Source organism: Anomaloglossus baeobatrachus, chromosome 2, assembly GCF_048569485.1.
Source record: "Anomaloglossus baeobatrachus isolate aAnoBae1 chromosome 2, aAnoBae1.hap1, whole genome shotgun sequence".
NCBI lineage: Eukaryota > Metazoa > Chordata > Amphibia > Anura > Aromobatidae > Anomaloglossus > Anomaloglossus baeobatrachus.
The window spans coordinates 28,361,456-28,376,028 of NC_134354.1; the positions used below are offsets into that span (position 1 = coordinate 28,361,456).

The 14,573-nt window shown below is 41.7% G+C and overlaps 1 protein-coding gene across 1 annotated transcript in view; it reads right to left on the reverse strand.

Annotated features, from left to right (window-relative positions):
- Window positions 1-607: 607 nt before the first annotated feature.
- Window positions 608-14,573, reverse strand: part of ABCG1 (ATP binding cassette subfamily G member 1) — a 114,172-nt gene continuing 100,206 nt past the window's right edge. Inside the window, exons 11-15 of the mRNA XM_075334951.1 lie at window positions 13,728-13,896; window positions 11,852-11,952; window positions 9,750-9,908; window positions 7,906-8,024; window positions 608-5,425 (exon numbers count right to left, since the gene is read on the reverse strand). Of these exons, the coding sequence (XP_075191066.1) occupies window positions 5,197-5,425; window positions 7,906-8,024; window positions 9,750-9,908; window positions 11,852-11,952; window positions 13,728-13,896 (777 nt within the window). The 3' untranslated portion in view covers window positions 608-5,196. The remainder of the gene's footprint in view (window positions 5,426-7,905; window positions 8,025-9,749; window positions 9,909-11,851; window positions 11,953-13,727; window positions 13,897-14,573) is intronic.

The window sequence follows — 14,573 nt, forward strand, 5'->3', positions numbered from 1 at the left end:
GTCCCGCCCCCGTCGCACGTTCGATATCTAGTGAAAGCTGCCGTAGCGATTATTATCGCTACGGCAGCTTTACACGCACATACCTGCCGTGCGACGTCCCTCTGGCCGGCGACCCGCCTCCTTCCTTAGGGGGCGGGTCGTGCGGCGTCACAGTGACGTCACACGGCAGGCGGACAATTGAAGCGGAGGGGTGGAGATGAGCAGGATGTAAACATCCCGCCCACCTCCATCCTTCTCATTGCAGCCGGCGGCAGGTAAGGTGAAGTTCCTCGCTCCTGCGGCTTCTCACACAGCGATGTGTGCTGCCGCAGGAGCGAGGAACAACATCGTACCTGTCGCTGCACCGGCATTATGGAAATGTCGGAGGCTGCAGCGATGATACGATAGCGACGCTTTTGCGCTCGTTCATCGTATCAAAAAGGTTTTACACGTTGCGATATCGACTGCGACGCCGGATGTGAGTCACTTTCGATTTGACCCCATCGACATCGCACGTGCAATATCGCAACGTGCAAAGCCGCCCTAACTCTTCAAGTATGTGACTCTGGCCCCAATTATAATGTATATGCATTGATGAGATGAAATGAAAACAATGATGGGATGGATGTAAGTTTTCAATACAAATTTATTCATCTATACAAAATATTAATGCGTTCTCTGCTGATCCACATTACACAAACAACAGGATCACCAGAAATCTTTTGGTCAAGGAAAAGGAAAAAAATCTCTTCTAGTTCATTCTGGGTCGTTGTTGCAATTAATGAATTAAATAACAATAAAATATTAATAATTAGAAAAAAAAATCTACCAATAGTTTATCAGAAGTTGCTGCGGAAGACCGGACAACCGTCTAAGTGACTGCCGCCATTACTGTCCTCAATATAAGGGTCATGTGTCCATCTACATGTAGTATATGTCTACGCTCCTTCCTGCCACATGTTAATACATATTCTGCAATTTGGTGACCACCTTTTGCGTAGAATCAAAGTAGCAATATTCACGATGCAAAAAAACTGAAATAAGGGGTGAGTTTCAAGCTTAATGTTTCCTAATGGACTAAACACATGCTCCTATTGGACCCAATGGTGGTGATGGGGCATTATACACATGCAGGCAGCATCCTACACACATCCAGCTAGGGAACGGTTCTGCATGGCAGGTCTCAAACAATTCTTTAACTAAAAATCTCAATAACGCTCAGCAGATTGTTGAGGTAGTTTGTGCGTACAGTGGAGAAACCCAGAGAGCAAAATCAAAGATACCACCTTGCTTTGGGGGGGTCAACAACGAGTATATGGGGGCTTCACAAAGAATTTAGGGAATGGTTTTGAGTGAGGAGAGCCTACATTCAGTTAAGTATTGCTTCATTCTACAGAACATCGACCTGACATTTGAGGTCAATAGGGACCTTTGGTGATAATTTTCTATTTTTGATTATTTTTAGAAAAATCTGATTACTAATACCAATGTGGAATGGTAACTACTTATTGGATACACTGCCCAACAACATGTGGTTATTAGGCAGCCCTTTCCTAGGAGACTCTGAACTAAGACAAAGATAGAGGACAAGGAAGTTTAGTAGTTTCCAACCAAACCATGATCATCTTCTTTTCCATCCTTCTGTTTTACTAATCAGATTTTTATACATAGATGCGATCTTGTTTCATTCTACATAAGATCAGTCTGAAGTCTATATGCAATAGCTGTATTTTGGAAAGGATTACTATTTGTAAATATTTTTTAGAAAAATCTGATTACTAATACCAATGTGGAATGGGTAACTGTTTATTGGATACACTGCCCAAAATCATGTGGTTATTAGACAGCCCTTTCCTAGGAGACTCTGAACTAAGACAAAGATGGAGGACAAGGAAGCTTAGTAGTTTCCAACCAAACCATGATCATCTTCTCTTCCATCCTTCTGTTTTACTAATCAGATTTTTATACATAGATGCAATCTTGTTTCATTCTACATAAGATCAGTCTGAAGTCTATATGCAATAGCTATATTTTGGAAAGGATTACTATCTGTAATTATTTTTTAGAAAAATCTGATTACTAATACCAATTTGGAATGGGTAACTGTTTATTGGATACAGTGCCCAAAATCATGTGGTTATTAGGCAGCGCTTTCCTAGGAGACTCTGAAGTAAGACAAAGAGGAGGACAAGGAAGCTTAGCAGTTTCCAAACCATGATCATCTTCTCTTACATCCGATGCTTTACTAATCAGATTTTTGTAAAAACATAGATGCGATCTTGTTTCATTCTACATAAGATCAGCTTGAAGTTTGTAGGCAATAGCTATATTTTGGAAAGGATTACTATCTGTAAATATTTTTTAGAAAAATCTGATTACTAATACCAATGTGGAATGGGTAACTGTTTATTGGATACAGTGCCCAAAATCATGTGGTTATTAGGCAGCCCTTTCAACTTAGTAGTTTCCAACCAAACCATGATCATCTTCTCTTCCATCCTTCTGTTTTACTAATCAGATTTTTATACATAGATGCGATCTTGTTTCATTCTACATAAGATCAGCTTGAAGTTTGTAGGCAATAGCTATGTTTTGGAAAGGACTATCTGTAAATATTTTTTACAAAAATCTGATTACTAATACCAATGTGGAATGGTAACTGTTTATTGGATACACTGCCCAAAACCATGTGGTTATTAGGCAGCCCTTTCCTAGGAGACTCTGAACTAAGACAAAGAGGGGACAAGGAAGCTTAGTAGTTTCCAAACCATGATCATCTTCTCTTACATCTGATGCTTTACTAATCAGATTTTTGTAAAAACATAGATGTGATCTTGTTTCATTCTACATAGGATCAGCTTGAAGTCTGTAGGCAATAGCTATATTTTGGAAAGGATTACTATCTGTAATTATTTTTAGAAAAATCTGATTACTAATACCAATGTGGAATGGTAACTGTTTATTGGATACACTGCCCACAATCATGTGGTTATTAGGCAGCCCTTTCAGCTTAGTAGTTTCCAACCAAACCATTATCATCTTCTCTTCCATCCTTCTGTTTTACTAATCAGATTTTTATACATAGATGCAATCTTGTTTCATTCTACACAAGATCAGCTTGAAGTCTGTAGGCAATAGCTATGTTTTGGAAAGGATTTCTAGCTGTGATTATTTTTAGAAAAATCTGATTACTAATACCAATGTTGAATGGCATGGTGCAATAGCTTACTATGGATATATGGCTCAACACCTTGTTACATGGGATTGTTGGGCATTCCTTCTCTAGATGAGTCTGAACTGAGACAGAAAATGAACACTTAAGGCCCCGTTACACGCAATGACATCGCTAAGGAGATATCGCTGGGGTCACGGAATTCGTGACGAACGTCCGGCGTCGTTAACTACCAGCGACCGCTAACGATCCGAAAAACGGGAAAGATCGTTGATTGTTGACACGACGTTCCTTTCCCAAATACCGTTGCTGGTTTGGGACGCAGGTTGTTCGTCGTTCCTGTGGCACCACATATCGCTACGTGTGACACCCCGGAAACGACGAACCACAGCATTCCTGCGTCCTCCGGCAACGAGGTGGGAGTGACGTTCATACGGCTGGTCTCCGCCCCTCCGCTTCTATTGGTGGCTCGCTGTGTGATGTCGCTGTGGCGCCCCACGAACCGCCCCCTTAGAAAAGAGTTTGTTCGGCGGCCACAGCGACGTCGTTAGGAAGGTAAGTGCGTGTGACACGTACTAGCAATATTGTTCGCCACGGGCAGCGATTTGCCCGTGACACACAAACGACGGGGGCGGGTGCTATCGCTAGCGACATCGCTGCGTGTAAAGCGGCCTTTAGTCCTAGTATTATCCACACCACAATGCTACATTACATCTAACTGCTTTGTTAATCAGATTTTTCTAAAAGCATAGATGAAGCCATTCAAGTATTGTTTCCTTCTACAGTACATAACGTCTGCCTGATGTTTGTAGGCAATAGGGACATTTTGACAAGATTTTTGCATCTATGATTATTTTTAGAAAAATCTGATTACTAATTCTGATGTGGAATAGAATGCAGTGGCTGAAACCCAACATAATCAGAATAAAAAATAAATTGCTTAGGAGAGAGGCAGATTGATGGCAGCCCCTTCTCATCCTGACCCTGTAACATTGCTTTGGCATGCCTCAAAGACAAGTCCACCAAAGACGGGTGAAATTGCAAACCTGGATGTGGATGTTTTTGGTAAATGTTTTTGTAATGTACTTACAATCAAATAAGTCCCTCGAACCTATCTCCTGACTACATTCAGACCTCTACCAAGTCATTGGTGGGGTCATATAATAAAAGTTACATTTAGACATACGTCTGTTCTTCAAGAATACTTCTGAGACCAGTTCTGGGAAAGCAGAACGAAATATTAAAGGATTCCCCCTCCCATCCTGGGGTATCAAATTGAAGCGTGACCGTATAGGTCATATATGAGGCTCATCACCAGAAAACGGCTCACAATTCAAAAACTCCTTGCTCCAAGGGGGTAAAAGTACTTCCTATGACCTTCAAGAGGTTCTAAGAAACCAGCTAAGAGGGCATTAGCTTATAAGGCATGTTTAATTACCACCCCCCACCTCCAATGGCTACCCTGGGTAGTTATTTAATGGATGCAACTGTACCCACCAGGTTAATCCTATAGCAGTATCTCAGATACTTCCTTGGTGAACGATTCTGGGATGGTCAAAGTCATCTCTACGATTTGGAAGACCTATATTATCCAAGAAGCTGAGAAGCTGATGTCTTAAGAATTAAAAAAAAATAATAATAAATATTCCAAGTGTCAAATTACCAAAATATTTCCCCCCTCCATGACACAGTCATTAGCTGCAAGGACATTCTACGTCAATACCAGACCAAGGTTTATGGGATGAAGATATCCGTCCGTCCTTATTCGTGAAGGTACACTGAGTAGTCAACTCTTGACTGTCTAGATTTCCCTTCTTCTCCTTTCTAGTTAAATCTAGAAAGTTTATAATTAACCAATGGTCGAGGGAAAAAAAAATACCTCCAGAGTTTTTGAGAAGATCACCCAATGAGTCAACCCAACCAGGTTGCAGCAAAGTTGGGTCTGGTGGCATCTCCCGAGAGACCTAGTAGAGCAATACAATAATGATCTTCGGTGGAAGTCTTCCATGAATCCATCTAACTAACCTTTCTTCTTTACCCGGCCTTTACCTCTCCGCCCGGATTTTGTATCGTAGTACGAAATAGGCTATGAGGCGCAGAGAGATGAAGAAGACTCCCAGGATGATAAAGTCTAAGTACAGCTTTGCATTTTCAACATCCAGTTCTTTCAGTATGGCTTCCGACTTCTGGAAGTGGCAGGTTTCATCTTTCTCGCAATAAAGGTCTTCTCTGTCCAGGCCGTAAATAGATAAAATGACCCCCTCGAAGCCGTACCTGTTAAGAAAAGATAATGGGTAAATATGGGTTGAGGTGGAAAACCTAAAGAGCAATCGTCGGTTTAATTTTTATTTCAGAAATCAATGGTACATGTAACAACAAGAAACTTGTCACGGGAGACTATGGGGATATTGGCTCCTAAGCTGACCGTTCGACTAGGTAACCTAGTGCTATCCCTATTCTCAGCGATACCCCTAATGGTGGGGATGTCTGAGACTCCTTCCTGCCCCTGCTCCTACCAACCATGATCTTATACCCAATCCCCCAGGAGGGCTGGGACAGGAGTGTGATTTAAGCCCCAGAAACCAAAACTCTGTCATACAGCATGCACACACAGAGGTATAAGACAACAAGAGTTTGGGAGGAAAACAAGAGCAGGGAGGAAACAACAAGCCGATGGATAACTCCACAACAACACCAAGCACAAAGCAACTCTTTCTACAGCAAGTCTATGACACCACAACACACAGACCAACACAGCATAAACTATAGCTGGCATAGGTAGAAGATTTCCTCCAGCCTAAAAATGAGACGAGCAAAAGTGATTGGCTTCCTTACAACATGAGATCAAAGAAACCAAATGAGTAGGCTAGTCCAGGTTAACTCTTGCTAGCCTATCTATGAATGAGCTCACAGCAGGTCGACGCCTGTTGTGAATGTCATCTGAGTGGGAGCTGGTGTGGAGCTCCCTCTGGTGGCCAGGAATGGTAATGAAGCTGAGTCTGAATCTGTGACTCAGACAGGTGCTGGAGTTAATTGGGAATTCAGGAAGTCCTATTGCAGATCAGCATGGTGTATTTAGAAGAGCGTTTTCTGCCTGGCGGCCGCCGGTGGTACTGTTATGATCTGGTGACCGTGGACGATCACAAAAAATCCCACTAATCAAAAACAAAACCACAAGAGTAGTTGGAAACTAAGCTGACCGCAATCCCCTATCTATCGGACAACACTAGAAGTAGACGCCCGAGTCTGCCTGAGTTGATCAGTAACACTAGAGAAAACAATAGGACGGAGTGTCAGACTCTCCAATGTGAACATAGCCTGTTGCTGCCATGACAGTCGGCGAGTTTTTTTTTTTATCAGAGAAATCTAATTCTTTCTCCTCCTGAACTGATCTCCAGTCCTAAAGTCTGTATTCAGTGAAGATAGACTTTCCCAAAACTGAGAGAAGAGATGACAGTTGGTGCTTTTAAAATTCAATGGAGAGGGGAGGAGCTGGAGGTCGACAGACAGGTACTGTAATGCTCGCGACCAGTGTAGGTGCAGCAAGAGGGATTAGTCGACCCATTGGACCACAGGGCGGACCTGGGTTTACCCTTTAGTAGGAGGGGCTTAATTAAGTGCCTACCGCGAGGCGGATGCGGTGCCGCTCCCAGAGCAGTGACTGGGACTGTGGCAGCTGACCCCCAGGGCAGGTGACTGACTCAGGAATAGATGGATATAGGCAGGATGACTGAGACAGCCTGGGCAGATGGGTACGGACAGGAATGGTGGGCACAGGTATGGGAAGGCAGACTGAGATATAGGTATCGGGACCTGACAACTAGCTAGCAGACTGGGACACTGACTAACTAGGAGAGATGTACAGGCACCTCCCCTAATGGGAGGGTGCCTTAAATACACAGCATTTAAGAGGAGGGCCGGTGCGCAAACAGCATAGTAGGCACTATCCCGAGGAGTCTGTGCCACGTGCACAGGCCCCAGGGTGAAGAGAGGACAGCAGGACACGTGGATGGCCAGGGGAGTGCGGAGGAGGACGTGACCCGGTCAGGGCTACAGATACATTTCTCCATAGAACTTTACGAGCACCAACTGTCATCTTCAATGTCATGCCAGTAGTGGGAAAGTCTGTATTCACTGAAGACTGATTTGACACAAAAAATGGGGATTTTGAGATTAAAAGATCAGTCCAGGGGGAGAAAGAAGAAGATATATTATAAAGTTTCCCATTTTCACGTGATTTATTGATTTATATTAAAAAAATATATAATGATAGGGTGAAGCTAAAAAAAAGTCTATCCTCCTTTTGCACTTGTATGTAGTTGGATCATCGATCAGTCACCCTGCATGTTGACTGTTTCCTTAGAATAAGTTTTTTTACAGTAAAACTAAAAAAAAAATGAGGAATAACAAATACCGCAAACAACCTCACCCCGGTAAAGAAATGGCGGACGTCCTAGAATAACAGCGCTACCTGAATAGCAAATGTTAATACACATAATCTCGGTGGGAACTGTCATGTTTATGTCTGTGATCAGCGTTATTATATATTTTTTTTTTATTTCCAAATAGATTAACAAAGTGACAGCTCCTTGGTTGGCATCAGTCTCCGATAATGCGGGCAGGAAGCGGGCACCGCGCCATTAGAGATGGCTGTGTTGTAAAATAGCACCCCCTGGTGGACACAATGTAAAATGAAAATCACAAGCTTAGAGGGGTTGTGCAGATATGCAGAAGGCACATTGATGCAGCCATACCTGACATATGACATATAGGACATCCACTGGAGGTAGCCGGGAATAGTGTCAAAGCTGACGAAGAATCCGGAAAACAGCAAAACGGGGATGGCCGTCACCGGACCCACAAAAGTCGCCACCTGAAGAAGGAAGAAGATTATTAGGCACGAGGAAACATTTTATGTACCGTAGATGTGCGGAGATATACTAAAATCCCTCTGGATTCATATTTTATGAATGACAGGACAAATTCAGCTCTGCTACACCTGTAGAGCAGAAATAAAGCGTACATGACAAATTCAGCTCTGCTACATCTGTAGTGCAGAAATAAAGAGTACATGACAAATTCAGCTCTGCTACATCTGTAGTGCAGAAATAAAGCATACAGGACAAATTCAGCTCTGCTACATCTGTAGAGCAGAAATAAAGCGTACAGGACAAATTCAGCTCTGCTATATCTGTAGAGCAGAAATAAAGCGTACAGGACAAATTCAGCTCTGCTACATCTGTAGAGCAGAAATAAAGCGTACATGACAAATTCAGCTCTGCTACATCTGTAGTGCAGATATAAAGCATACATGACAAGTTCAGCTCTGCTATATCTGTAGTGCAGATATAAAGCATACATGATAAGTTCAGCTCTGCTATATTTGTAGTGCAGGAATAAAGCATACAGGACAAATTCAGCTCTGCTACATCTGTAGAGCAGAAATAAAGCGTACAGGACAAATTCAGCTCTGCTCCATCTGTAGAGCAGAAATAAAGCGTACATGACAAGTTCAGCTCTGCTATATCTGTAGAGCAGAAATAAAGCGTACAGGACAAATTCAGCTCTGCTACATCTGTAGAGCAGAAATAAAGCGTACATGACAAGTTCAGCTCTGCTATATCTGTAGAGCAGAAATAAAGCGTACATGACAAGTTCAGCTCTGCTATATCTGTAGAGCAGAAATAAAGCGTACAGGACAAATTCAGCTCTGCTACATCTGTAGAGCAGAAATAAAGCGTACATGACAAATTCAGCTCTGCTACATCTGTAGTGCAGAAATAAAGCGTACATGACAAATTCAGCTCTGCTACATCTGTAGAGCAGAAATAAAGCGTACATGACAAGTTCAGCTCTGCTATATTTGTAGTGCAGAAATAAAGCATACAGGACAAATTCAGCTCTCCTACATCGAAATAAAGCGTACAGGACAAATTCAGCTCTGCTACATCTCTAGTGCAGAAATAAAGCGTACGTGACAAATTCAGCTCTGCTACATCTGTAGTGCAGATATAAAGCATACATGAGAAACTCAGCTCTGCTACATCTGTAGTGCAGAAATAAAGTGTACATGACAAATTCAGCTTTACTACTTCTGTAGTGCAGAAATAAAGTGTACATGAGAAATTCAGCTCTGCTACATCTGTAGTGCAGAAATAAATAGTACAGGACAAACTCAGCTCTGCTACATCTGTAGTGCAGAAATAAATAGTACAGGACAAATTCAGCTCTGCTACATCTGTAGTGCAGAAATAAAGGCTACGTGACAAATTCAGCTTTGCTACATCTGTAGTGCAGATACAAAGCGTACATGATAAATTCAGCTCTGCTACATCTGTAGTGCAGAAATAAAGGCTACGTGACAAATACAGCTCTGCTACATCTGTAGTGCAGAAATAAAGCGTACAGGACAAATTCAGCTCTGTACATCTGTATACATGCATGCTCTATATACTGACAAATATTCATTTTGTCACTAGATGGCGATCCGTATAGGTCTGATAATGATCTGCGTGGGATTCTCTTATACAGGTCGCCCCCTAGTGGCAGGGCAGGGTGTGTGCAGGAGGAAATGATCCGAATCCTATAGTCTATCTACCTGTAACGAGGTGGATGCCGCCCCAATCAGAAGTCCTAAGGACTGAGCCACCAGTGATGTCATCGTTCCCAGAGCCGAGAACAGGACGAATCTCAGGGCGTCTGACGGCTGTGATGTCATCCAGTACACGATGCTGCAGTACGCCACTGGGAACATAATCTGAAAATTAAAAAAATACACATTTGCTGCAGGTGGTAACATTTTTTTTGCCCCATATTTCGTCATTAATGCAGGTCTGGGGTTTTTTTTTGCCAAACATAGCAATTTTTGGGCATTCCCCCTGCCTGGTTCTGTCTCCATCGCCGCCGGGGGCCGTGCTTCTGTTGGCATTGACTCTCTAAACCCCGACCCTTTCGCCCTTTCGGCCAGGGACAACCCCAAATTTACTGGATTCATTGCAAAAAAAACAGGAGAGTTCAGGCAATCTGGGACTATTTGTATGTTAATCTCAACATTTAGGTTTTCCCAAAACGAAAAGTCCATAGGGTCAGCTTGGGGTCCGAACATTGGGAGAGCCAACAACGGGGCCATATGCCCCATTCATTGTCTATGGGAGTGACAGAGCGCTTTACTCGGCTTTCTACAGCAGTCCCATAGACAATGAAGGGTGTGGAGGTTGAGTATGCAAACCCCCCCCTTCCGGTGTTGTCCTTGCTCAGACCCCCAGCAATCTATAACGTATCCTCTATCCTATGGTTAGTGAATAACTTTATGATTTTGGTATCAGAAGGAAGATAATAGATTCTATTGTTTTTTTTAACTTAAAGGTTCTATTGCTCTTTATTCATTCTATTGCAAATTAAAGATTCTATTGTTTTTTTTTAAATTAAAGATTCAATTGTTCTTTATTATTTTGTAAACTAAAGATTCAATTGTTCTTTTGTAAACAAAAGATTCTATTGTTCTTTAATTCTATTGTAAACAAAAGATTCTATTGTTCTTTAATTCTATTGTAAACTAAAGATTCTATTGTTCTTTAATTCTATTGTAAACTAAAGATTTTATTGTTCTTTATTCTATTGTAAAGTAAAGATTTTATTATTTTTTAAACTAAAGATTCTATTGTTCTTTATTCTATTGTAAACTAAAGATTCTATTGTTCTTTAATTCTATTGTAAACTAAAGATTCTATTGTTCTTTATTCTATTGTAAAGTAAAGATTCTATTTTTTTTTAAACTAAAGATTCTATTGTTCTTTAATTCTATTGTAAACTAAAGATTCTATTCTTCTTTATTCTATTGTAAACTAAAGATTCTATTGTTCTTTATTCTATTGTAAACTAAAGATTCTATTGTTTTTGTTAAACTAAAGATTCTATTGTTCTTTATTCTATTGTAAACTAAAGATTCTATTGTTTTTTTAAACAAAAGATTCTATTGTTCTTTATTCTATTGTAAACTAAAGATTATATTGTTTTTTTAAACTAAAGATTCTATTGTTCTTTAATTCTATTGTAAACTAAAGATTATATTGTTCTTTATTCTATTGTAAACTAAAGATTCTATTGTTTTTGTAAACTAAAGATTCTATTGTTCTTTAATTCTATTGTAAACTAAAGATTCTATTGTTCTTTATTCTATTGTAAACTAAAGATTCTATTGTTTTTTTAAATTAAAGATTCTATTGTTCTTTATTTATTCTATTGTAAACTAAAGATTCTATTGTTCTTTATTTATTCTATTGTAAACTAAAGATTCTATTGCTTTTTTAAACTAAAGATTCTATTGTTCTTTAATTCTATTGTAAACTAAAGATTATATTGTTCTTTATTCTATTGTAAACTAAAGATTCTATTGTTTTTTTAAATTAAAGATTCTATTGTTCTTTATTTATTCTATTGTAAACTAAAGATTCTATTGTTCTTTATTTATTCTATTGTAAACTAAAGATTCTATTGCTTTTTTTTAGTGATATCGGCTTGTAGGAGAGCTGGGTGACCACCAATATGGCTGCCAGGACAGATCCTATAAGGGACCTGGAAGGAATTTGTACCTCCTCTCTTCCCACCCAGCTTTTCCATTTAGAAGTATGAAAAGCTGCATACCAACCACCCAACTGTATTTTTTTAAAACCTAAAAAGTAAAATGTGTTCATACGTTACCTGGAAGGGGACGTCGGCCATTGTTTTGGCGAGGTAGTACGCCTTAAGACTGTACCAGTAGTTGAGATGTTCCCTAAGAAATACTCCCATCTCTAGAGGAACTGTGCAAAAAACAGAGACAGAATATTATAATGACATCCACTGCTATCGATGGGCACAAACGTAATCCAGGGATGAATATTCTTTTTCTGAAATACTCTGTGCTGCTCACACCTGTCTTCATGTCTTTATCTCAAATCACAAGATTTCCCCAATCATATCATACAACCATATTCTGTTGTATTCTTGCTGCTCTCAGTCCCCCCTCACCCAAAGATTACCATACTAGTCTCCTGAAATACTCTGTGCTGCTGAGGAACCCCATGGCACTCTCTATTTTTGAACGCTCACTTGTCTCCTTATCTCATGACCCTGCTCTGTCCTCGCTAACATCATCCCTTGAGTCCTCAGATCACTGCTTCCCGTAGGATCAGCACACTCATTCCCTGAAATACTCTGTGCTGCTGGGGGTCTCCGCTCATTCCACTAAGTTGATCTCAGGCTGTGACCTCGCGCTTGTCCCCATTCCCTTCCACTTATCTTGATACTATCAGACATTCTCTTGCTAATTTCATTATGTGCCTCATACAGGGTCAGAGCACTCATCTCCTGAAATACTCTGTGCTGCTGGGGGACTACGCTCCTTCCACTGAGACTGTGACCTCACGCTTGTCCCCATTCACTTCGCCATGTCATGCTACTATCAGATATTTTCTTGCTAATGTCATCACGTGCCTCATACAGGATCAGAGCACTGATCTCCTGAAATACTCTGTGCTGCAGGGGGACTCTGCTCCTTCTGTTATATGACTATATCCCCATTACCCTCCTCGCTAATGCCATCACATGATTGGATAAGGTGCTGCCTTCTACAAAATCAGATGGGTCATTTCCTTAAACTCTCTGTGCTGCAGGAAACCCCACTACTCCCACTATGGGACTCTCAGTCCCTGGACCTTACTCTTGCCTCCATTTCCCTCCTTACATCATGACGCTGTCCTTTCCAATATCACCACATGATGGGATAGGTCACTGCCTGCTACAACATCAGACTAGTCATCTCCTGAAATACTCTGTGCTGCAGGATCCCTAATACTTGCTATATGGAATTCTCAGCCTCTGACCTTCAACTTGCCTCTATTTCCTACCTCCCATCATGATGCTGTCCTTTCCAATATCATCACATGATAGGATAGGTCACTGCCTGCTACAAAATCAGACTAGTCATCTCCTGAAATACTCTGTGCTGCAGGATCCCTAATACTTCCTATATGGAATTCTCAGCCTCTGACCTTCAGCTTGCCTCTATTTCCTACCTCCCATCATGATGCTGTCCTTTCCAATATCATCACATGATAGGATAGGTCACTGCCTGCTACAAAATCAGATCAATAATTTCCCGAAATACTCTGTGCTGCAGGAAATCCTACTTGTTCAACTATGGGACTCTCAGTCCCTGACCTTACACTTGCCTCCATTTCCTTCCTCAAATCATGACTCTGCTCCTGTGCCCTGTCCTCAGTGAATTAATCATAGGTCACTGCCTACTACAAAATCAGATCAGTCATCTCCTGAAATACTCTGTGCTGCAGGAAACCCTACTCCTTCTTCCACTATGTGACTTTCAGTCCCAACCTCACACTTGCTTCCCTTTCCCTCCTCACCTCCGGACTCTGCTTCTGGGCCCTGTCCTCAGTGACCTCTTCACAAGTCACTGCCTTCCACAAGGTCAGCGCACTCTTCTGCTGCTGCAATCTTCCCATCACCTGAATTCTCACAGTGCAATGTACACTAATAGTTTCCGAATTTTATACCCTGTGCCGCACACTATACTCACATGTGAGGACGGTCGGCATCAGCGCTGCGAACATTAAGAAGAGCATGGAGAAGAAGAGGAAGCCGGAGTTACTCAGGACCTTCTTGGCCTCGTTCCCGATCCCGAGGTAGAGTAACCCTATAAGGAGCCCGATTCCGATGTGGGACATGATACGTAAGTGGGTCAGAACCTGCGGCGAGGAGGAAAGTCATGAGCCGAAGAAAACACGACCTATGGCCCAGATCACATACACTGGGCTATAACAGCCCCCCGAAATGTAATAAAAAATGTATTAGTTATAGAGAGTATGCGGCACCATCATGAAGGCACTATAAAGCATCATTATAAGATGTGGGTACTGTATGGCACTGCTATGTACTCAATCTATGGCACCCTCATGTAGGCACTATGTGGCAGTAGTATATGATGTGGGTATTGTATCGCACTGCTATGTACTCATTTTATGGCACCATCATGTAGGCCATAAAAGGAGATTAGCCCTACAACCCAGGAACGCACCCTTAGCGCTACAACCCAGGAACGCACCCTTAGCGCTACAACCCAGGAACGCACCCTTAGCGCTACAACCCAGGGACAGCCCTAATACTCAATGATAGCTGTCTTAGTCCAACTACCTCAAAAGTGGTTAGCCCTACTACCCAGGGACAGCTCTCGTATAGCCCTACTACCCAGGGACAGCTCTCGTATAGCCCTACTACCCAGGGACAGCTCTCATATAGCCCTACTACCCAGAGACAGCTCTCGTATAGCCCTACTACCCAGGGACAGCTCTCGTATAGCCCTACTACCCAGGGACAGCTCTCGTATAGTCCTACTACCCAGGGACAGCTCTCGTATAGCCCTACT